This window comes from Crotalus tigris, unplaced genomic scaffold (assembly GCF_016545835.1).
Source record: "Crotalus tigris isolate CLP2741 ecotype Arizona unplaced genomic scaffold, ASM1654583v1 scf7180000017834.3080900, whole genome shotgun sequence".
NCBI classification, from domain to species: domain Eukaryota; kingdom Metazoa; phylum Chordata; class Lepidosauria; order Squamata; family Viperidae; genus Crotalus; species Crotalus tigris.
In genome coordinates, this window is record NW_024096662.1 from 1105674 (window position 1) to 1127474 (window position 21801).

At 40.6% G+C, this 21801-nt stretch overlaps 2 protein-coding genes across 9 annotated transcripts in view; one reads left to right on the forward strand and one right to left on the reverse strand.

The window, feature by feature from the left end:
• USP37 (ubiquitin specific peptidase 37) overlaps positions 1 to 9747 on the reverse strand; it is a 41276-nt gene extending 31529 nt beyond the window's left edge. Inside the window, exons 1-4 of one of the 5 annotated variants that reach the window (XM_039343227.1) lie at positions 9378 to 9747; positions 4607 to 4781; positions 3564 to 3732; positions 1991 to 2091 (exon numbers count right to left, since the gene is read on the reverse strand). In XM_039343227.1, coding sequence (XP_039199161.1) covers positions 1991 to 2091; positions 3564 to 3732; positions 4607 to 4762 — 426 coding nt within the window. In that variant the 5' untranslated portion in view covers positions 4763 to 4781; positions 9378 to 9747. Of the gene's footprint in view, positions 1 to 1990; positions 2092 to 3563; positions 3733 to 4606; positions 5587 to 9377 lie in introns of all 5 variants that reach the window. The other 4 variants (XM_039343226.1, XM_039343222.1, XM_039343224.1 and 1 more) reach the window with 4 other exon arrangements.
• A 138-nt stretch (positions 9748 to 9885) lies between these two features.
• LOC120307931 (CCR4-NOT transcription complex subunit 9) lies at positions 9886 to 21042 on the forward strand. 4 transcript variants are annotated; one of them, XM_039343229.1, is made up of 8 exons: positions 9886 to 10057; positions 12978 to 13157; positions 13568 to 13683; positions 13838 to 13947; positions 16310 to 16419; positions 17937 to 18035; positions 18672 to 18763; positions 19449 to 21042. In XM_039343229.1, exons 1-8 carry the CDS (start codon positions 10034 to 10036, stop codon positions 19621 to 19623), a joined length of 906 nt encoding a protein of 301 aa, XP_039199163.1. In that variant the 5' UTR covers positions 9886 to 10033; the 3' UTR covers positions 19624 to 21042. The 4 variants fall into 4 exon arrangements, with proteins under 4 accessions (XP_039199163.1, XP_039199164.1, XP_039199165.1 ...); XM_039343230.1 differs by having other exon boundaries at positions 19452 to 21042; XM_039343231.1 differs by having other exon boundaries at positions 19455 to 21042.
• Positions 21043 to 21801: the final 759 nt, after the last annotated feature.

Consider the following 21801-nt stretch of genomic DNA (forward strand, 5'->3'; position numbering starts at 1 on the left):
ATTAATTTTTAATGCACGTGGTTACCATGGCAGACAAAAATAGAGAATGCATCACAGTGGTATGAACTCTTTTGTTATGTTGCACACAGTAGAACCAAAAGCAGGGAGGGTCTATGAGGGCATATGAGAGATGCCACAGGGGTTGGGAAGGTAGGCAGGGAGGCGTGAGGGATGGACACAAGTTGGGGAAGGTGTGCAAGAGGTGTGACTCAGGAAGGGTGCATGCAGATTGGGGAAGGTACCCGTGCATGACCAGCTAGCATGGCAAAAGTGCAGAAGGACTGGGGGACTCAAAGGTGCTTTTTTCAGGAGGCAACTGAACTTTCTTTTTTCTCTGAAGACCTTTCGCTTCTCATCCAAGCAGCTTCTTCAGTTCTGACTGAATGGTGGGGAATGGAAGGATTTATACTCCTTGCAGACAGCTGGTCATTTGCATTCCTTTAGAGAGTTGTTGAGCCACCTGGAGGTTTATCTGCCGTCAGGGTCACTTGAGTAGTGTGAATGGGTGTGGAACCTGGGGGAGCGTGGGGGAGACCTACCCCAGCCATTTTCAATCTTCCCTGTCGGCTTTTCCTTTGATTTTCTGGGAATATGGAATATTACAAACAGCAATCCTGTGATTTCGGGGTGCTTGGCGGCTTGCGTATGGAATATTACAAACAATCATGTGATTTCGGGCTGCTTGGCAACTTGTAGGAAGTAAGACCAGGTTGCCAAGGATCCAGACCACGATCATGTGACTGCAGGGGTGCTGAGATGGTTGAAACTCCAAAGACCAGTGATAATCACTATTCATTTAGTCCATCACAATTTTGAACAGTTGTAAACAAGGACTACCTGTATGTATGATTAGCTGCATTGTTCACATATAGCAAATTCCCATAAAGTAAGGAAAACCTGTAATTTGCTCTGCCAATGGTAAGAGTACCATTGGCAGAGCAAATATATTAATTTTACAGTGATAAAAGAATTCAGTTAGTAGCCTTATGTCTTTCAAGAAAATAATTATGTCAAAGATCACCAATAGGGCTGCTCCTTCTGCTGTCTTGGCCTTGATACTTTCCAGAATTGAAGATCATCAAGGTGAAACTGAAATAACAATCTACTCCAGACAAATTCAAAACCTTCTCGCCTTGGATAGTTACCACAAATAGTAAGTTTGATATTAAAGCAGATATTCAATTCCCTACACAACATGCTAATTTATTTTCACTTTGGTGTAAAGGCTTGAGGCATGAAAACGCAAAAGACAGAAAACAGAAAAGTCAGAAATGGAGAAAAGACAGAAATGGCCTTCACCATGCATGACTGATCAGTCAGTAGTGTCTTCATTTTAACTGTGGCAGAGAAATATGGTGGACTGACATAAAAATCTGTGACACTCCTGAGCTGCTTATACCAGGAAGAATACCATGGCCAAGCAATGGAAGAAAATGTCAAATAGAAAAGCACTGAAATTAATAAAGCTTCTGCACTCTCTCTCCTTTGTGCCCCCAATGTTTACTAAAGACATCAATTTTGGCAGGATTGAGATGGAGGTGAAAATTAAATATATTAATTAAAGTTAACTGTAAGAGGCTAATTAGCATTAACTGTAAAACGTTTGTAATGCTAAAAAAGCTTATTAGGAGTTACTCTAACTCTAAACTATTCTTTAGAGGTCTAACAGTGCCCTATAGTTGATGAGTCCATGAATAAATAATGATTATTAAGCTGTGGAATAATAGGCTTAATTAGTAGGCAAAAATATATCTGGATCTATGTTCTCTTTCTGTAATGATTTTTACAGCTATTCATAGGCTCCCTTAACTTGGCCCCATTCTTTTTCTATGGATATTAAATTTCAAGTTCCTAAGAGGTACGAACAGAGGTTGTTCTTAGAACAGAAGTTATACACAGAGATGTTAAGATGGGCTGTCATCTTATCAACATCCTTATCCCCATAAAAAAGAATTTTGTCACTATTAAAAAGAAAAGGAAAAAAATATACCTGGCTTTCAAGGGAAGGTAACTGTCTGTTAGAATCCTTCTGCATGGCTCTATTGCTTAAAACTCCTCCAAAACTGCCAGATCCATGAGATAATTTCACAGCTAAAAACAAATCATAGTTCCATATAAATTTTACACACTTCATTTATATATACATTATTATACTTCTTTTCCTGTAACAGTAGAATCATTGAGAAAAACACAAACTTGCATATTGATGCTGCTCACAAAAATGATATTATTCAAGATCAGCTATATAAGTTTAAAAATTAAAATTCATTTCTCATCCCTATGGGAAGTATACATCTTCCTCAAACTCAGTTCTGAGATCAGAGGCCTGGGAGTTTGAGGGTGCACTGGTGTTATGTATCTTCTTTTTCTCCCATATGTTCTTCCAGACTGTTGAGTTTCTGCTTTTTGGTTTTTCCATTGTTACTTTCTGCACTGCAGTTGGGAGTACACCTTGGATGGTTCTTTAGAGAACAGAGTTTTTATCTTGGTGGCCTCTACTTCTCTAGTGTATCTCCTTAGCCTGGTAGGCAGTGCTGTGGCCCTTTGTTTAGCAGTCTGTAAAGTTCCAGATAAGAGTCAGGCCATTGTATTCTTTCAGTAGGTGAGTCTTAATCTTCCTACCCTTCTGTAATTCCACCAGCAGACTAACCTCTCTCTAGTTTCCTTGAACTTAACTTCTAACCTCATTTTCCAATGGTGGGTGGTAGGGGTATGTACCGCTATTATTCCTGCTTATGTAGCAAAAAGCCTCCAGGATTATAGCAGCTGTAGCATATACCAGTTCATTGGCTGAAGTCACGGTGGTAGTAGGGATTGTCGTGAGGGCTCTACTAGCATCTTCTAGCACACTACTTGGTGATATGTCTCTATTTAGCCTTGATAACTGGTCTCAAGAATTGACTGTAGCTGATTTATCCAAAATCTTATGGCTTATATCAACTGCTGTGCTCAGTAATTGATGGAATAGTAGTGATGTTCCAGCTTCAGGTGTTGGCTATACATCTCAATGTTGAGAGTTGTTCTTCCAGCTATTCTCAAGTCTGAGATGTCAAATGTAGTTGATCTATCTCAAGTTGCAAGAACAGCTTCCTCTTCATTATGTTGAAGTGTTGGGTAACTAGCTGGTTTCAGTTAGTGTCTTCTGTCCATTCACTTTCCTCACACTTTTCATATATTCACTCTCATTAGATGTATTGCTGCAGTAGCAGTCCATCAATTCTAGGCTCTCTTGTCTCATCCATGCAAGGTTTGTTCCAATGGTCCACTTATTGTCAGACTGTCCTGGTCCTTAATATCTGACATGGATTTTGTTAATCCAGACGGGCATGACTCCTAATTTGTGTCACTCTCATATTTGAGGTAAGCAGTAAAGTGGTGGAGGTCTTTGCCTAGAGACTCTAAGTGACAAGTACTAGCAGGCATTTGAACCCATCTCCCATGTCAAAGGCAGTGCTCTAACCACTACACTATCCAGTTGCTCTCTCTCTCTCCCTCTCTCCCTCCGTCCGTCCATCCATCCATCTCTTCTCCAAGAAATTAGAAAGTTAATGTTTTATACTAACCTGTCTGAATCTTGTTTTGAATAGCTTCCAGATACAGCTTCATTTCATCAGCATCTTTCGATGGTATTTTATCAAGAGTCAAAACACTAGAATCCTTCAGTGTTATCATCAAGCAATACAATTTCCCTTTATTTGGTCGTACAACTACATTTTTTATATTATGGTTCAGCTAGAAAGAAAATACATGAAAACCATATATGTACATGTACATATATAAAACCACATATTTATAAACAAGTTTATATCATAGCCTGTGTATGTTCATAAACTCTATATGCATCCAAATACAAATTCTAAGTACAATGGCACATATACAACCTTATTACAAAAGAAAAGTCTTTTCTGACAAACAGGGCAATATTTATGTTTGTTTATATGACACCACAATATAAAATGGGACTACCATTCTTTATTCTAAAACTGCTATCCAATTTTCAATCCATAATTCCTATTCAATGTCCCTTTTTTAAAAATTTAATAGAGTTCATATTTTTAGAATACAAATTGGTTATTTCTCAGCTAAACATAAAACTGTTGATACAAATAAAAGAAACTATGTGCTCTAAAAGGCAGAGGATTAATGCAACCTTTAACTCATTTTATTCATTCAGTAGAGTTTACTCCAATACAAACATGAATATGAGGTTTCCAGAATTGAGACAGGATCCCACACATATTTTGAAACTGTCATGGAAATGGTGCATATAAAGGAGTAGAACCCCCAAAATGAATTGTCAAACAGCATTTCAACACTAGAATTAGAAGAAAATTAAACAGTAATTAAACAGCTTTATCCTTAGCGACATTAAAAAATGCATAATGCTTACAAAAAACAAGTATTTTTCTGACAAATTTAACATTTTTATTTTTTCTCTAATATACAAATTCACTGAACATACACAACTGAATAATTTCCAATATAATAATGTCAATGTTCTGAAAAAGTGAAATGAATCTGTGAGGAAAATTCAAGTGACAGTTAAATGAAGGCTCAAATCATAAGATGCTTCAAACAAAAATAAGCCTCTGAAAATCCAACTCACTGGAAATATTTTTGGAATTCCTCCAGCATTGTAGCGAACTACCAAAATCACTTTGCTGTCTTTATCCACAATTTCAAATGTTCCTTCTTTCCATTTTGTAGTCCCAGTTTGTATGCTCCGCATGCGAACAGACCCACATAATTTCAATGGAGTCATATTTTCATACAAATATTTTCTGAAAATAATGAAGACTAGTCTTTAACGCAGCTGTTTTTAAAAAAAATAAATTTAAAAGTTGATTACTATGGTTTACATCTATTCCAAAACTTGGCAGTAAATTTAAAATCAAGAAGTTTGTACATTAACTTTCTAAAATGTGACTACCCTAACCCAAAATGCAGCCTAATTTCAGCTGTGCTTGCTAACTAGTGAAACAAATAACACTGGCCTAATTAATTCTCCATGAAATAGGGAGGTCAATGCCTCATGAATCCCAAACTATTCCAGAATATTAAAGGACAGGGGAAAGTACATGGGACTGAAATGCTGAATCTTAACAGTTCATCGCAAATACAGCAGAGCAGAAATAAATCTGATATATTCTGATGAGTTACCCAACTTCCAAGCATAACTGAATTGGATGAAGTGGCTGAAAGAGCTAACAGCTTTTCTAAAGAAATTTAGGAATATAGGGTGTATATACATGTGTATTAAACCAAATGCTACATGAATTATAACAGTTGAAGCAAATCTGAGGGAATGCCATCTACAGGGATTCTGTATTCAAGGCTTCCCAGTGATAGCTCCCTGCCTCTGTTCTCAACCTATTCCCAAATACTCAGGCCACCACCTTTCAAACATTTATTTTTTGCAAAGACATATAAAAACATGGCTTCAGAGAAGCATTTGAAGATGTCTGAAGATTCTGCATCCTTTAATGGTGCCACATCAAAGTCCTCTTTGGTATGTTTGTTACAGATTTTTTAAAGTTTAGTTTTATGCATTGTAAACTGCTCAGAGTCTTGAAACACCACATAAACCTAAGGAAAAAGTTTCTCAAATTAATTTTGATAATACTGATGATTGGTGGAAACATTCTCCAATTATCTAATGAGGATTATTCATTATAGCAGCACTAATTGAATACAGTAATAATGATTTTAATAGTATTAGCTATTGAGTGTTCTGTTACCAGTAGTTCACATGAGTAACTGCAATCTTTTCTTGATTTTAATGGTAATAATTTCTTTTTTCCTATGATATATAACCTGTTAAAATTAATCATGGATTAATGTTAATATAGTCAAAAACATTTTTTTAGTTTGTATAAGTTTTTAACCTTTCTTTCATATTATTCAAATAAGCTCAATGTCTAATCAGATATCATTTACCAGATCACGCAATTAAAACCTAAACATTAAAAACATTTCATGAGTGTGAAAGAAACTTTAATATTCTAAATGTTTAAATTTAAATATTGCTAACACATTCCAAACCTCTACTAACAATGGTGCCCAAGTATCTTTCCTTTTTAATAATATTAAAATAATTTTAGCAAAGTTGGAAAAGTATTAGTTCTGACATCGCAAGTAGTACAATACGCTACTTTTAACACTGAATCCTAAATAATTTTTAGCAAACCGATCCTACAATATTCAATGTGTTTAAGCTAGACTAGAATCATGAGTTTAATTTTTCAGTATACTGAAGTTACACTTGCTGCAAAATGGTTTTTTTTTCTTAAAATCTTAATTAGAAAACAGATACACAGATTTTTGTGTATCTACATTTTAAATATAACAGAATTCTATTGTGTATTTCAAAAGAAAATAAAACTAAAGTTTTAGGTTATACTCTTCTACAAAACAGATATGAATTCTTCCATATACATTTTGGGAAACAATGTGTCAGAAAGGACAAAAAGTTGCAAAGTGTATTTTCAAATAATGTAATTAATCACCATTGCTCAGATATGTATGGGTTCAAAGAGACACAAATACTATCAAAGTGAAAAAGATGTGAATAGATGCTAGTATATCCTAGTGCCCACTTTTATTATTCCTTCAACCCACCTATCCCCAATGATTTATTGCAATTGGGAACATTTATAATAAATATCAGGGACTAATCCCCTTAAAATGTCACTAACAATACAAAAATCAAACGGTACCACAGGTAGTCCTTGACTTACAGTGGCAATTGAGATACAGATTTTTATCGCTAAGTGATGCAGTCATTAGACAAAACATCATGTGACCACATTGCTTAGCAACAGCAGTTCCAATAGCCTCAATTGCAGTCATTAGGCCATGAAAGCACTGTCAGTAGGCAAGGACCTTATGCTTCTCCTGTCCTGCCACCTTCGCTCCAACTCCCCCAACCCGCCTATCTCCTCTGCATCTCTGCCCTTTTGGCTGCTCTGCACTGTGCCACTTATCCCTGCCATCCCCCACTGATCCTTGCCATCTTTTTCCTGCTTCTAGCCTGGAATCCAGAGCTGGCAAGGTGGAGCCCAGGGATGTGCGTGGTAAGTACAACAGGGTGACATGCCATGCCCAGCCAAACAAAGAGGCAACAGAGTTCTCCAACACTAGATAAGGCAGCTGATGGCAACTCCCCAGGCAAAGATGGAGACTATATGAGAGGTACCGTTTGAGGTGGTGGCAGAACCAGAGAAAACTGAGGGATGCAGGAACTTGGTGCACAGCACAGTCTGTTGGAAGGATCCTGGAAAACCAATCTGTAGGCTTCAGCAAGGGGTAAAGGAAACTAGCAGAACCTACCCATAGGCCCTTTGCTCAGCCCTGCAAAGCTGTGCAAAGGGTAGCAGCTTCCAATGTGCTAAAACCTGCAAACTGATTCTCCAGGGGCACTTCTACAGAATGCTCTACAGTTCACATTAGAAGCTGCTGGTTGTTCCTGAGGCTCACTGGGCTTAACTTCAATTTTTCAGTACTATTGTAATTTTAAATGGTCACTGAAAGAATAGTCCACAAGTCGAGGGCTACCTGTATAAATCAAATGTTGACTGGCAGAATAAAATTTCATCTAAGCTAGGATAAACACAGTTATAATAATAATAATAATAATAATAATAATAATAATAATAGTAAGGTTGGAAGGGATCTTGGAGGTCATCTAGTCCAACCCCCTGCTTGGGCAGGAAACCCTACACCATTTCGGACAAATGGCTGTCCAGTCTCTTCTTAAAAACTTCCAGTGTTGGAGCATTTACTGCTTCTGGAGGCAAGCTGTTCCACTGATTAATTGTTCTCACTGTCAGGAAGTTTCTCCTTAGTTCTAGGTTGCTTCTCTCCTTGATTAGTTTCCACCCGTTGCTTCTTGTCCTGCCTTCAGGTGCTTTGGAAAATAGCTTAATTCCCTCTTCTTTATGGCAGCCCCTGAGATATTGGAATACTGCTATCATGTCCCCCCTTGTCCTTCTCTTCGTTAAACTAGACATACCCAATTCTAGCAACCGTTCCTTATATGTTTTAGCCTCCAGTCCCCTAATCATCTTTGTTGCTCTTCTCTGTACTCTTTCTAGAGTCTCAACATCTTTTTTACATCGTGGTGACCAAAACTGGATGCAGTATTCCAAGTGTGGCCTTACCAAGGCATTGAAGAGTGGTATTAATACTTCACGTGATCTTGATTCTATCCCTCTGTTAATGCAGCCTAGCACTGTGTTGGCCTTTTTGGCAGCTGCAGCACACTGCTGGCTCATATTTAAGTGATTGTCTACTAGGACTCCGAGGTCCCTCTCACAGTTAACTCCCCGTGTATTTTTTTCTTTTCAGCAAGCTGATTCAGGCTTGAAAGGCAGCTTCAAAAGTTTCAAAGCAGCAAGCAGATGAACACAAGACACCACCTGCCAGGATGTGCACTTTCTATGCTGCCCAACTTTAAAACATTGAAGTAGTCTATCAATAAAGGAAACCAGTCTTACTTGCTTCAATTCTACATGCCAGGTTTCTGCTAGAGACATAACAGCAAAGTCAATATGCCAGCAGCTAGTCTGGTGGTTAACCTTTGAGGCATTTTGTGTATAGGATAAGAAGCCTTGGTTGGAGAAAATAAAAGATGGAGGTCAGTGGTTGAGGGACTACAGGTAATCCTCAATTTACAACACCATTTTTCACAGTTACAACCGTTGCAGCATCCCCATGGTCAAAGTTCAGGTACCTGGCAAGTAATTCATATTTATGAAGCTTGCAGTGTCCCGGGGGTCACGTGATCCCCTTTTGTGACCTTCTGAGAAGCAAAGTCAATGGGGAAGCCAGATTCACTTAACAACTGTGTTAGGAACAACTGCAGTGATTCACTTAACAACTGTGGCAAGAAAGGACGTAAAATGGGGCCAAATTCAACTAACAAATGTCTCGCTCACCCAGCAGAAATTCTGGACTCAGTTGTGGCCGTAAGTTGAGGACTATCTGTATACTACGTCTGAAAGGGTGTGGCGAGTCCATTCCATCTCTGGACACCATGAAGATGCCTTCTCAGCAACCCAACTAGTAAACTACATGCAGCGTTTACCCCGTTGCGGTTCTGTTGCACTGGGGGGGGGGGGAGAACATTCCGAGTTCCCAGGTGTAAAGAAACCACACCGAGGCTGAATTCGCCTTGTTCGCGAAGCTACAAGTGGGGTTAGCTGCTGAGGCTGCAGCCTGCCACCCCAGTCCAGCAACAGCTCCCCGGGACCCTTGTGGTGCACGAAGAAACTCCTCCACCCTCTCTCATCCCCTTTCCCCCTTTCGAATCTGCCCCAAAGACCCACCACCCGCACCCGCCTATTCAATAGGGATGGCGGCGGCACTTTCCCTCTTACCTTCGTAGGCTCCCTCGAGCCTCTCTTCTGATTGGAGGGGTCTCCCCCCGTTGAGCTCCCCCCTCTTTTTTTACCTCACGGCGTGCCAGCCCAGCTTCGCCGGACCCAAAGCGGAGAAGCCTCCCCTTCGTTTTGGGGAAAGGGCAGCTGGCGGGAAGCAGATCAGCCGCGCGAACGTCCGTCTGACGCAAAAGACGCACGTGAAAAAAAAAAAAGAAAAGAAAAAAGGTGGGGAGAGAAACAATCGCGGGAGAGAAACGAAGAGGGAGACCCCTACGTCATCACGGCGACGGCTGGCTGCCTTTCCCGCCGCAGACCTCCACGCGGATGACGGCAGGAGCAACTTTCCTCGAGACTACTTAGTTCGCGGGGCCGAGTGACGACTCGCTCGCTCGCCCTTCTGCGCACGCGCAAAGGATCTGGCTCCTTTATTTTTTTTTCCCTGTGCGCGCTTTTGAGTTGCTTTGAGCGGCCACGACGCATGCGCTCCACCTCTTTTCCTTGGTCCCAAGGAGAGGTCAGAGGTCACGACAGTTGCAAGAGCGGCGGAGGCAGAAGGGCCGAGAGGAAGAGGCGGTGGCTTGCGCTCGGATCCATGATGGCGGCAGCTGAAGTTGAAGCGGCCTCCTGAGCTCTTTCGCAAAGAAGTCTCGACCATGCACAGTTTGGCCACGGCTGCGGTAAGGCCAAGTTAGGCATGATGCGGATTGTGCCTACTAGGGGAACAAGAGGCCTGCTTGCGGAGCGAGGGGAGCCATTCATTCCTCTGATTGGAGGATGAGCTTAAGGGCAAGGGGGCTCAGACGAAGCCGTCCTTTTTTCCCGCCAAATTATCCTCGATAAGAAATGCTCGTCCTTTCCTGCGCATTCAGCTCCTTGTCCCCCGGTGGCCACCGATCAGGGGTTGAGCTTTTCTTCGGAGAGCCAGAGTACTGCGAACTTACTTCCGAATGCGCTTGCAGCAATCTGGTGATGGTTGGGTGCCTTTTGCATATGTTAAATTATGCGGGTTTGTAATTACCGGTGCATAACGTTGGTACATATAAACATGGCTCCAGAGATTAGTGATTTGAAGGAAGTTTGTTAAGGGCTAGCTGCTGGATGTGTAGATCTATGTAAAAGTCTGGTGATGGTATGTTTAATTATCTGCCGTCATTTAATGTTATTCATGTGCCTTTTAATATTCACGTATTGCAGTCTTTCAAAAAGTATTGTTTGGGGAGCCTATTAAGTTTGCATGAAAGTAACCCAATGAACTGATTTTTTTTTTTAAGCATATATAGGACTGTAGCTTTAAAATGTCAGTAGGTTGGATTAGTTTTTACCAGTTACTTCCAGCAAACATAACAGTAACTTGATAGAAGTTCAATTAAATTAAGTATTTGAATAGTTGCGAAAAACAAGATGCCATTTCTCTTGTTAACTCTGCAGTGGTAGATTCCCTTTCTAGGTATGAGTGGAAAACCAGGCCTCTTGGTACTTGTCTTTGAATGCTGTTCTTTTTTGTTTTGCTTCTTCCCTTCAGATTTTTGTGTTCTATTTTTCTCTTGTTCCTGCCACACTTATTACATTATTGTATATTAACATGTTTGTACAATTAACTATATGTGGAATGACATTTGGATTAGAAATCAGGCCGAGGTTCATAATTATAACCATTCAAGATACATGACCTACTTTGGTGTTGAAGAATGCTGTAATGATGGAATAAAACTTTGGAAGGAATGAGAACAGCATAAGTCTTGATTGTTGGTACCTGATACAGGTAGTCCTCAGCTTATGACCACAGTTGATTTCAATATTTCTATTGCTAATTAATATCGTTAAGTGAATTTGCCCAATTTTATGACTTTTGTTGCCACAGTTGTTAAATGGATCACTGCAGTTAAATTAGTAACATGGTTAAGTGAACTTGGCTTCCCCATTAACGTTGCTTGTTGAAAGGTGATCATTGACCCTGGGACACTGCAACTGTATCAAATACTTGCCAGTTGCTAAGTGCCTGAATTTTGGTCATATGATGTCACTTTTTTCAGTGTTGTAACTTTGAATTGTCACTAAACAAATGATTGTAATCCCAGGCTACCTGTACCAGATTCTTGTGAATGTTGATGTGAAAAGATTTAATCTCAGCTCTCTGTTTAAAAGAGCAGAGCAACATTTTTGCTGTGGTATATATTCAGGTGATAGCTATGTACATACCTATCATGCTATTCCCTTGCAGGGTAAGCAACATTATGCCAAGCACAAAACAGCAGTAAGTAATAGAAATGTTATTGTACAGCAGGGGTTTCAAACTGCCGGCCCACGGACCAGATGCATCATGTCGAAACCACGCCCACACCCTTGCCAGCAATGGAAAAAAAGTCACGATATGTCCTGTCATGTGATGTTGCGAGTTTGACACCCCTGCTATAGAGGATGATATCAGGAAAGGAAATACACCTGAATGTAGTTAACACTTCACTATAACTCTCCCTAGCTTTCTATTGTTGTAAATACTTTTGCTTTCATCATGTCTGTAAGCTGCTTCATACATTGTCTTTTCTACTTTGTAAACTTGTCACTTTATTTTTTTAGGATCTTGAACTTCTTCAACATGTTTCTTTTGTACTGGTCACTTATTTTTTTATTCAGTCCACATTATCATCCGTTCTTTCATGACTTTTTTTCTTGTTCCCCACAAATATTTTCAAGTACACTCTCAATATTTTCATGTTGCTTCTGACATACCATAGTTTCATAGTTTGGCGCTGATTTATTTTTAGTCTTCAGTCACTCTTTTCTGTCCTATATTCCTGAGGCTGTCAGCTTTTACTTTTCTTTTTTTAACAAGCTCACCATTGAACATACATACTGAATTCTGACTTCTTTTTGATACAGTGTGTACTAGGGCAGTGGTGGTGAACCTATGGCACGAGTGCCAGAGGCAGCACTTGGAGCCCTCTCTGTGGGCACACATGCCGGCGCCCCAGCCCCAACTCCCCCCGCAGCCCCCTCCTCATCAGCAAACCCCCCCCCCCGGGAAAAGAGTCACCTCCGGGTGCGGCCCAGGAGAGCAGCGTAGCCAACACATGGCAGCTGGGCAGCAGATGATTCTGTGGGGCGCAGGCGGAGGGCGTGGCCACCATGGCTCTGCAAAGTCGCCTGGGCGATCTGTGGATGGTCCTGAGAGTGGGCAGGGATGGGCGGATGGAGCGGGGATGGGCAGGCTGGGAGCGAGGCAGTTTTGGGCACTTGGTCTCTAAAAGGTTCGCCATCACTGTACTAGGGTATCCAATACACTAATCAAATTCAGGTTATGACATTTGAGAATATAAAGAAAATGTTTTTAAGGTGTCTAACACATTCGCTTTTGTTTCTTGCCTATTTTGGTTCATTTGAGCTAACCATAAGGGATTGATTGGGGAGCTCCACAGAGTAGGGTGCATCTTTGCACTAGGGCTCGTGCCACTAGCCTTCAAAGAGACAATGGTCTTCTTCTTTCTGAAGAAACCCACTTAATTGCATCCATATCTGCTGCTTGCCCTGTTTCAATTGAAGTATTTGAAGTTGGTCACAATTAAAAAGTTTCCTTAAGTGTGTTCTCTCTTTTTAAAGCCAGTGCCAACGGCACTTGCACAGGTTGATCGAGAGAAGATTTACCAGTGGATTAATGAACTATCCAGTCCTGAAACTCGTGAAAATGCACTATTGGAGCTGAGTAAAAAACGAGAGTCTGTCCCTGATCTTGCCCCAATGTTATGGCACTCATTTGGCACAATTGCAGCTCTGTTACAGGTAGGTTGAATGCAACTTTTAATTGAGATAGCTTGCCCACCTATCTTAAAAGCAATTTGTTTTGCACATATCTAGATACCCTAAGTCACACTACAACTTTATACTTCAATTGAAAAAAATGAATGCATATAGTGACAGTTGCTTCAAACCAAGATCAAGTTCCAAAGGACCTTTAAAGATAGTAATAAGGAATATACCAGTCAAATAAAAAAAATCTCCAAAATCAGAATTCATATAATTGCTATATTTTATATCTTTCGCTTTCTTTTAAATAATTTGCTTTTGTCTAGTCAGTGTATGAGCAAAAAATGTATAATTCTTTCTGTCAATGGATCATAGCTAATTAGTGGGTTGATTGTTAATGCTTCAGTAAGAAATATTTTCACACTAGTGTTTTTTCTTTTTCATAGGAAATTGTAAATATCTACCCATCTATAAATCCACCAACTTTGACAGCTCATCAATCCAACAGAGTATGCAATGCTCTGGCACTTTTGCAATGTGTTGCGTCACATCCAGAAACCAGGTATACATGCTTTGCATATTGACATTGTGGGAATCATAATCATTAGCTAATAAAGATATCTTAATATTTAAATAGTTATTTTAACGTAAGTTATGATAAAAGGTATCTCTTCCTAATTGCTATTTTGTCAAATGCATTTTTCCTTCATGTCTAGGTCGGCTTTCCTTGCTGCACATATCCCTCTCTTCTTGTATCCCTTCTTGCACACTGTCAGCAAGACTCGTCCCTTTGAATATCTGCGACTCACAAGTCTAGGGGTAATTGGTAAGTTGCTTTTTAATGCTACCTATAATAAATTCTTGCTTTTTAGAAATGAAGAATAGTCTAGAATCATCAGCAAAAAGTATAGAAAGGCATTGTATTAATTCGGGTGGAAATTTTCTGAAATTTCGCTTGAGAGTTACAAAACTATGTGGAATTATATGTCAGATTGTCAGTGTTAGAACTTCCACATTGGCAGTACATTATAGAAGTAGCAGTCACAATGCATCTGAAGGACAAACATGTTGGGAAAAGCTATCCTAAAATAGACTTCTGACATTTAGCACGAATGTCAGCTCAACTAGGAAGTAAACTTAGGGAATCCAGGTTAATCCTACATGTATGTCGCACTGCTATATTTTTTAGTTCTCCTTTCTAAGTCCAGATAATTTATTTTACAAATCAATTAATATAAAATGGAAGTCCTCAAAATATTGGAAGGAACTGATATAACTTTGTTTTTATTTTATGTGGTTTAAATGTGCCTGTAGGTCCCGTTGGCAGTTGATTAAAAATTGATTTGATTCAATATCTGAAGTTTTCCATAAGATATGAGCTCCCTCTCATTTCTGGGGGCTTTCTCCAAATACCTCATGATGCAAACGTTCCATGTCAAAACCCTATTGGATTTGGGGACAGACTTTTTCAGCCAGCCCCCCAGGAACCAAATGGAATTGTTTTGGCAGGAAGCAGCTTGCAACCTTCCCTGCCAACTTCCCCACTTACTTCTGGGAAAGCCAGCAGAGAAGATTGCAAATGGTGATCACATGATTATGTGATGCTTGGCAACCCATTGTAAGCGGAAGGGATTGTCAAAGGCCCAGATTGCAATCACTTGACTGAGGATGATGCAACAGCCATGATTTCAGGCATGTATCCCTTTGTTCAGCACTATCATAATTTCAAAAAGTTGTTCATTAAGCAAGGACCACCTGTACCATCTATGACTTGTTTTTATAATCAGTCCTTGATAAGATAATGAAACAGATTTTTTTTTAAATTCTTTACCATATAGAGTTCCGTAGTGACTCAAATTCAAATCACAAATCCCTTTCTTATGCTCTGTGTATCCCTTGGCTTAGGAAACTATGGCCATCATGCCTAAGCCTCAGCTAAACTCCAAAGTGAGGAGCCGAGCCAAGGAGAGCAAGGCATCCTGTCAGCAGCATCCTTGCTAGGAGGTCGGCATTATCCAATGGCTTCCATGCTCCTTGGCCTCCAGATCTGCCAGCTGTTCCCATGGATGCAGAATAGAGGCAGAATCTGGCCCTTTACAGAAAGGTTGATGGCCCCTGGAATAGCTTCTTGTATCTGATGTAAGAATTTTATGTAGTATTTAAAAGGGTCCTTTGATTTTTAAATGATGTGATGTCACAATTTTTCAAGTGCTTTTGATAGTCTAGATCAGTGTATTGAACCTGTAACTCTGAACAGCTAATAATATACCCCCACAAGATAATAAAAATAAAAAAAATAAAGGAAGTATGTTATTTATATATGGTAACTATAGTACAAGACAATTCCTCTTCACTCAGTGCCACCAAAAGGTTGGATAATTATGGTCTAGATCAGCGGTTCTCAACCTATGGGTCGCGACCCCATTTGGGGTCGATCGACCTCTTTCCGGGGGTCGCCAAAGGCGGCGATCCGCCATTTTGTTCCCTCCAGGGGCGGCGGCGCGCCTCCGGGGGTGGTACCGCGCATGGGGGCGGCGGCGCGCCTCCGGGGGGTGGCGCCACGCATGCGCGCCGCGCGCGGGGGCCCCGCCCCCATGCGCGCCGCGTCGCGCATGCACATAACGTTTGTGTGACGGGGTCGCTGTCACACAAACGTTGAGAACCGCTGGTCTAGATTGTTAAGATTGGGTATGCTTCAGAAGAAATTATTATATAAACGAACTATATTCAAAGAGGAAAAATATTCCATCAGAAATCAAGTCTCTAGTCCTACAAATCTCTTCTGTAATTCTGTCCATTTAAAATTTGGTTAATGAAGGAATAAAAGATAGGAAGGTCCTGTTAGTGGGTAAATCTCTATAGTAAGTTTTAGATTTGTGGTAGCAGACATTTATTTATTACAATCATCGAGGAATGATTTTGCCTTTGTAAATTTAGAGCTAATTTAATTTAGATCATAAATCAACATTAGTTCTTACTAATCTAGACAGGTTGCTTAATTAATTGAAAAATACCAAAGTAACACTTGAGCAAACTTCACAATTAGTTGAAATTGGTTCGTGGTTCTACCATCTTTCCATTAATAAGTTATAATTTACCAATTTTCTTTTAGCTGTGGTCAGTTAAGCTTCCATTAGATTTTTGTCAAACTATATGAAATTTTATTTGATCTTTCTCTGTTTTTAAAGGGGCTCTTGTGAAAACAGATGAACAAGAAGTTATCAATTTCCTACTAACAACTGAAATTATCCCTTTGTGTTTGCGCATCATGGAGTCTGGCAGTGAGCTTTCCAAAACGGTATTGCTTTCATTTTTAATGAAATTATTCCAACTTCATAGTTGCTTTCTTTTACTTGCCTATGCATCATATTTCTATGATACACCCAAAGTTAGCAAGTTAGTTATTTCGACCAAGAGAGTGCAGATGTACATTCAAAATTGTCATGAATTTGTCTGATAGTGAAGTTTAAAAAATGTCACTGCTTTTAATTCAGTAAAATTATTCTATCTTTGTATTTTTCCATTCAAATTATTAATATTCCAATGCAAAACAGACTTGTTTTCCATCTAAAATTAGCAAGCTATTTTTTTCTCTACAAAGTGATTGAAGTGGGGACTTTCAAATTGTCATGATTCCTTGCTTCATTAAAAAAAAAACATTGCTTTGAAAACAAAGCAAATTCATGGAGGTCTGTTCCATTTTTCATTTCAAAAGAGTTTTATGCTTATTCTTACCATATGTAAATCTTAAATTATTGCGATAGCACCACTCTTCCCCTTCTGTTGAGGGAGGGGTGTTCAAAGAATCCACCTATGTTAGAATTGAACACCCCTCCCTCAACAGAGAGGGGGTAATAAGACGCCACCTATTTCCAGCCTGCAATGCAGCCCTTTCAGCAGTTCCAAAAGATTACAGAATCAATTGCATGTTGGTTTAGGTGACCCTGAGGGCACAGATAAACTCCCAAGTGGCCTCGACAGCTCTCAGAAAAAGTGCTAATGACCAGATGACTGGAAAGAAATACAGTTGTTCCATTTCTCTGCCCCCATCCTATACAAACCTATTCTTCCATTCCCCCCCCCCACATCACAACTGATGAAGCTTCTTGGATGAGAAGCAAACGTTTTCTTCTTCTTCCTTGAGGAAAAAAAAACAGTCCAGTTGCCTTTTGAAAAAGCATCTGTGAAACTACTGGATCCAGACTTTTGCTTGTATGCGAAGGAGTGATGTATTACAGTCTCTGCTGAGAGACTGAGAAACCAGAGAGCTGGTTTCGTGGGTGTTCCTCTTGAGTTGTTGGTATATTTGTCCATGAAACTGAAAGTAGGTAGTGAGACAGAGTTTGATGAGGTCCACAATTCTGGGTATTTCAGTCTTAGTATTATTTGGTTACGTTGGGTGTGTTGTGTAGTACTGTTGCCATGGATTCATTTGCTAGTTCTGTGTCTATGGATGTAAAGACTGCTGTACATCTCTGTACAGTTGAAGCTGTTTACCTCTTATTAACATTAATTTCATTTATACACTGTCCAAGTCTTAAAATAACTTGGGTCAGTTACAGTTAAAAAACCAACATGTAACAAACTTGGCCAACATTTTACAGCTTGATGATTGATAGTATTTTGCAGCATTAGGAAAGAGAGTTGCAATAATACAGGTAGTCCTTAAGTTATGAATGGAATGGAGCCAGCCCATTCCATTCATAACTCGAGGATTTATAGGAGTGAATCTCATACCTTGAACGCAATAACTCCCTGCTTTCGCCCAGGAATTCACTAATTTTTTGCTCAACCATATTCTTTTCTGTCTTTCAGGTTGCCACTTTTATTCTACAGAAGATCCTATTAGATGATACGGGATTGGCTTACATCTGTCAGACTTATGAACGATTTTCTCACGTTGCAATGATACTGGTACGCTGCTCTGTTTATAAAAACGAAATAGCTCAAGATAGGATCCTAGTTATTATGTTTGAAGCTTTGCATGGCATGGAGCTGGATTTTTTGTGGGATCATTCCCTCTGAGGTTCCACTCTGCTGGATAGGGTGGATAGCTCCAGATCTCTTCCATTAAAGGTCATTGCAGGATCAGGAGGTGCATTTTCTCCATAGTTGCCTCTGCCCTGTGGAATACCCCCCTCCCAAGATCCAGCAGCTCCCCACCTTGAAGGCCTTGAAAAGCTAGCTGTTCCCCCAAGAGTCGGATTAGGGTCACGTTGGTTCTCTGTAAATGTGCATGTTATTACCTGGGGGAGTGTCGTTTTGGGGCACTGATAATTTTTTATATGCTTTCATTGGTTTTGAGGTGGGCTGTCTTGGGTTACTATACATACAATGGGCTACTATTTAAGTTCTTCAAATAAAATAAAATAAATTCTATATACATACCACAGTAGGTACAACATTTTGCAGAGTAGTATATGAAAGGCTGTTTTGCTACCTGAAAAGGCCTTACATTGAATTGAGCACTGGATAGCAAAAGCATTTGAGGAAGGAGTATAAGGAAGTCAATATATTTCTTCATTGTTTTTGTTTGCTGTTTTAACCTAGGGTAAAATGGTCTTGCAACTGTCCAAGGAGCCTTCTGCCAGGCTGCTGAAGCACGTGGTCCGTTGTTACCTTCGCCTTTCCGATAATCCAAGGTAGACATCTTAAAAGTATCTAGGGATCTTTTGATTAGGTTAGGGAGGGCGCTGCACTTGTAACTAGTCATATTTGCAGTTTAAAATGCTAGGTAGTGATCCAGTTCCCTCCCATATGCAGAGCATCTTTCAAATAAAACCTGATGAATGTTTTCCCTCCAAAATAAGTACTATTCCTTGAGAGTCTGGATAGATTCTTAGGCTTCCTCACAAAGGTGTTAAACAGCAATGACCAAATTGTTTAAACAGTTGAAAATTCCAAGATCAGGAGACAATTCTTTTATGAGCAGCGAAAATTTTGTCTTTTTTCTAAGCCACTTCCAAAAAACAAGGTTAAGACATAGCTATCTTATAGGAAGTGCTGGGCTGTCATCTTTTCATTCAAGGGTAGTATTTACCAGTCCAGGGCTACCAATAAATCTAGCCTTTTACAGAGTCCAGGTACATTTCTACAATTATTTAGTCAAGTAGCAATCCTGATTAACAATATCTTCAGGATGTTAAGATGCAGCATTCCAGTGAACAGGACAGGACAGGAGAAGGAGGCGGGGTATAGAGATGCAATGTGATATCTGGGTCAGTTTGTTTCTTCCGTGAAGGACAATAATTGTGTACTCAGGTGAGGGGCATGCTCCCCTCTTGTCCATGTGAGTTTATTTGTTGGCCCCCTTTTTCTTGTCTCTTGATGTAGGGCACGGGAAGCCCTCAGGCAGTGCCTTCCTGATCAGCTGAAAGACACCACCTTTGCCCAGGTTCTGAAGGACGACACCACTACCAAGCGTTGGCTAGCACAGCTGGTCAAGAATCTCCAGGAAGGCCAAGTCACCGACCCCAGGGGTATCCCCCTTCCTCCACAGTGACAGCCAAGGAGGTGGCAGAACCCAGGAGGAAACAGCTCAGGTTTACAGAGAGCCAGGAACCAATGACCTCTTCCAAATCCTGTCAGGCATGCGTGGACAGCTCACTAGACTGTCAGTAGTCACCTGGACTGCAGGCCCTTTCTATAGCAACTTCTCACCATGTCTTTGAGGATTATGACACCAGCAAACACAGTCGGGACAGACAAGCCTATTTGAAGGTGTGGGCTTCATTGCAATGATCAGTTGAACACCGAGCCGGGCACTGCCTGCCCGGTTCAGTTGAGCCGGCTTGGAAAGTGTTCCCCAGTTTTCTTGTGGCTCACTGTTTACATGTAAGTTCAATAAATGTTGATCTGGTCATTTGACCCTCTTCGGAGTACATTTGGAGCTGCATCTAGCTCCAGGAAGGCCTCTTTGTTTCTTCCTGCCTAAAAATGACATTTTCATAAGAGTCTCCTGATTTGTTCTTTTTGGAAGGGTTGGCCATCGTGACGGGATCCTTAGACTTTTATTTCTTGGGGAAACGGAGGAGACGAATAACCTGTCCTCAGCTTCCTAAAGGATTGTTCCTACCTAGCACATCAGAAAGCAATGATTTTTTTTTTCTATTGAATTCTTCTGGCCATTAATTAGAACAGGTTTAACTCTGTGACTGCAGTTGAAATGGTGTCAAGCTTTCCGTGGATCCACATCTGCTAACTCTAGTCTATGGGATCCATAAAACCACAAAAGGAGCACTGTTCCTTTAACATTCAGACACTATTGGAAGGAAAAAACTGTATGACTGCCATGGTCTTTTGTTGCAGTTAATGCCTCTGCTAGAGTTAATTCCAGGGTGAAGAGATTACACGGACCAAGAGCTTCTTCAAGCATTTCAATAAATGTTTGCAAGCATTTCAGCCTTGTAGACAGAGCTGCAAAGTGCAAGGGCTCTCCTGCTCTTCTTTCCTTGCTGCCAGGCTAAGTGCACCCAGGTCTTCACTTTGTGCCCCAACTGTTTGTAGGTGCCTGCCACAGCTGAGGAACCCATTAAGCAGTCTGCAGAGGCAGCCTTTCCCCTATTAAATGGGAGTAGCAAACAAAAAAGAGGGAATTTAGAGAGAGGGAAATGTCCGGGCTCTTAAGTCAGTTGCACAACACCTAGGAGCAGGTGGCATATACGCCTTTGACCTTAGCTAATGCTGCTGCTTGGGTGGGAACCTATTTTCCCTATACCCATTCCCATTTTCTTTCCCCCTGCTTCCCCAAATGGCTGGCCAGGCCAAGCCAAAAGTTAAAACACTTCTGTCTCCACATAGTTTGCTTTTGCTCTTACAGCAGCTCCCTGTTTTAAAACAGCCTTGTTTTTCATCCCTGCCTTGAGTGGACTTTACCAACTGCTTCTGTTTTGTAACTTGAATAAAAAATAAGCCAAATCAATTCTGACCCTCTTTGATTCAAGATGATTGGGAGTGGGGGGCAGGATATACACACACACATATATGCACACATATATACATATACATACACACATGCATACATATATATACATACATAAACAAACAAAGCCCCATCCGCAGGATGTAGGCAGCACTCAAAACCATGTCCCCTCCGGTCTGCGGAAAAACCTGTCTCCATGGAACCGGTCCCTGGTGCCCAGAAGCTTTGGGGCCACTGATTTAGAGGAAAAAAGATCTGCGGAGGGAGGGATTGTAGTTATACTCAATATAGACCAATGAAGTGAAGTTTATTATGTTTAGCAATTCAACAAGGTCAAGAGTACATTTTTATCCATATTGCATAGTAGTTGAATAGTCCTGCCAAACTAAGCTATATGGCCTTGAACATATTTATGTGTAGATCTTGGTTTATGATGACAATTGGCACTGGGATTGCCACTTCTAAGTCATACTGTTGTAAACGTGATGTCACGTGACTTGCTTAGCAACAACAGTCTTAGTTGCCATCATAACCCCAGGGTTGTTAAGTGGGAAGAGGTGGGAATGCCAGCTAAGGGGGCTAAGGAGGTGTTCCGCATAGGCAGGCCAGCGGAGGGAAAAGGTGGACTAGAGAAGGCTGCAGGTGGCTGGGGAACACAGCAGATGAGCTGGCTGGAGCCACAGGCGAGGCCTGGAAGGAGCAGGCAGAAACAGTAAATGCTGTGGGCTGGCACTGGGGAGTATGGGTGGGATAGTGGAC

What these genes read in the sequence shown, in the direction of transcription:
- LOC120307931 (XM_039343229.1), top strand. Translation starts at nt 10,034, where the DNA reads ATGCACAGTTTGGCCACGGCTGCG. An exon ending in GCGTCACATCCAGAAACCAG is followed by an intron (nt 13,684 to 13,837) that starts GTATACATGCTT and finishes CTTCATGTCTAG; the next exon opens with GTCGGCTTTCCTTGCTGCAC. An exon ending in CGCCTTTCCGATAATCCAAG is followed by an intron (nt 18,764 to 19,448) that starts GTAGACATCTTA and finishes TCTTGTCTCTTG; the next exon opens with ATGTAGGGCACGGGAAGCCC.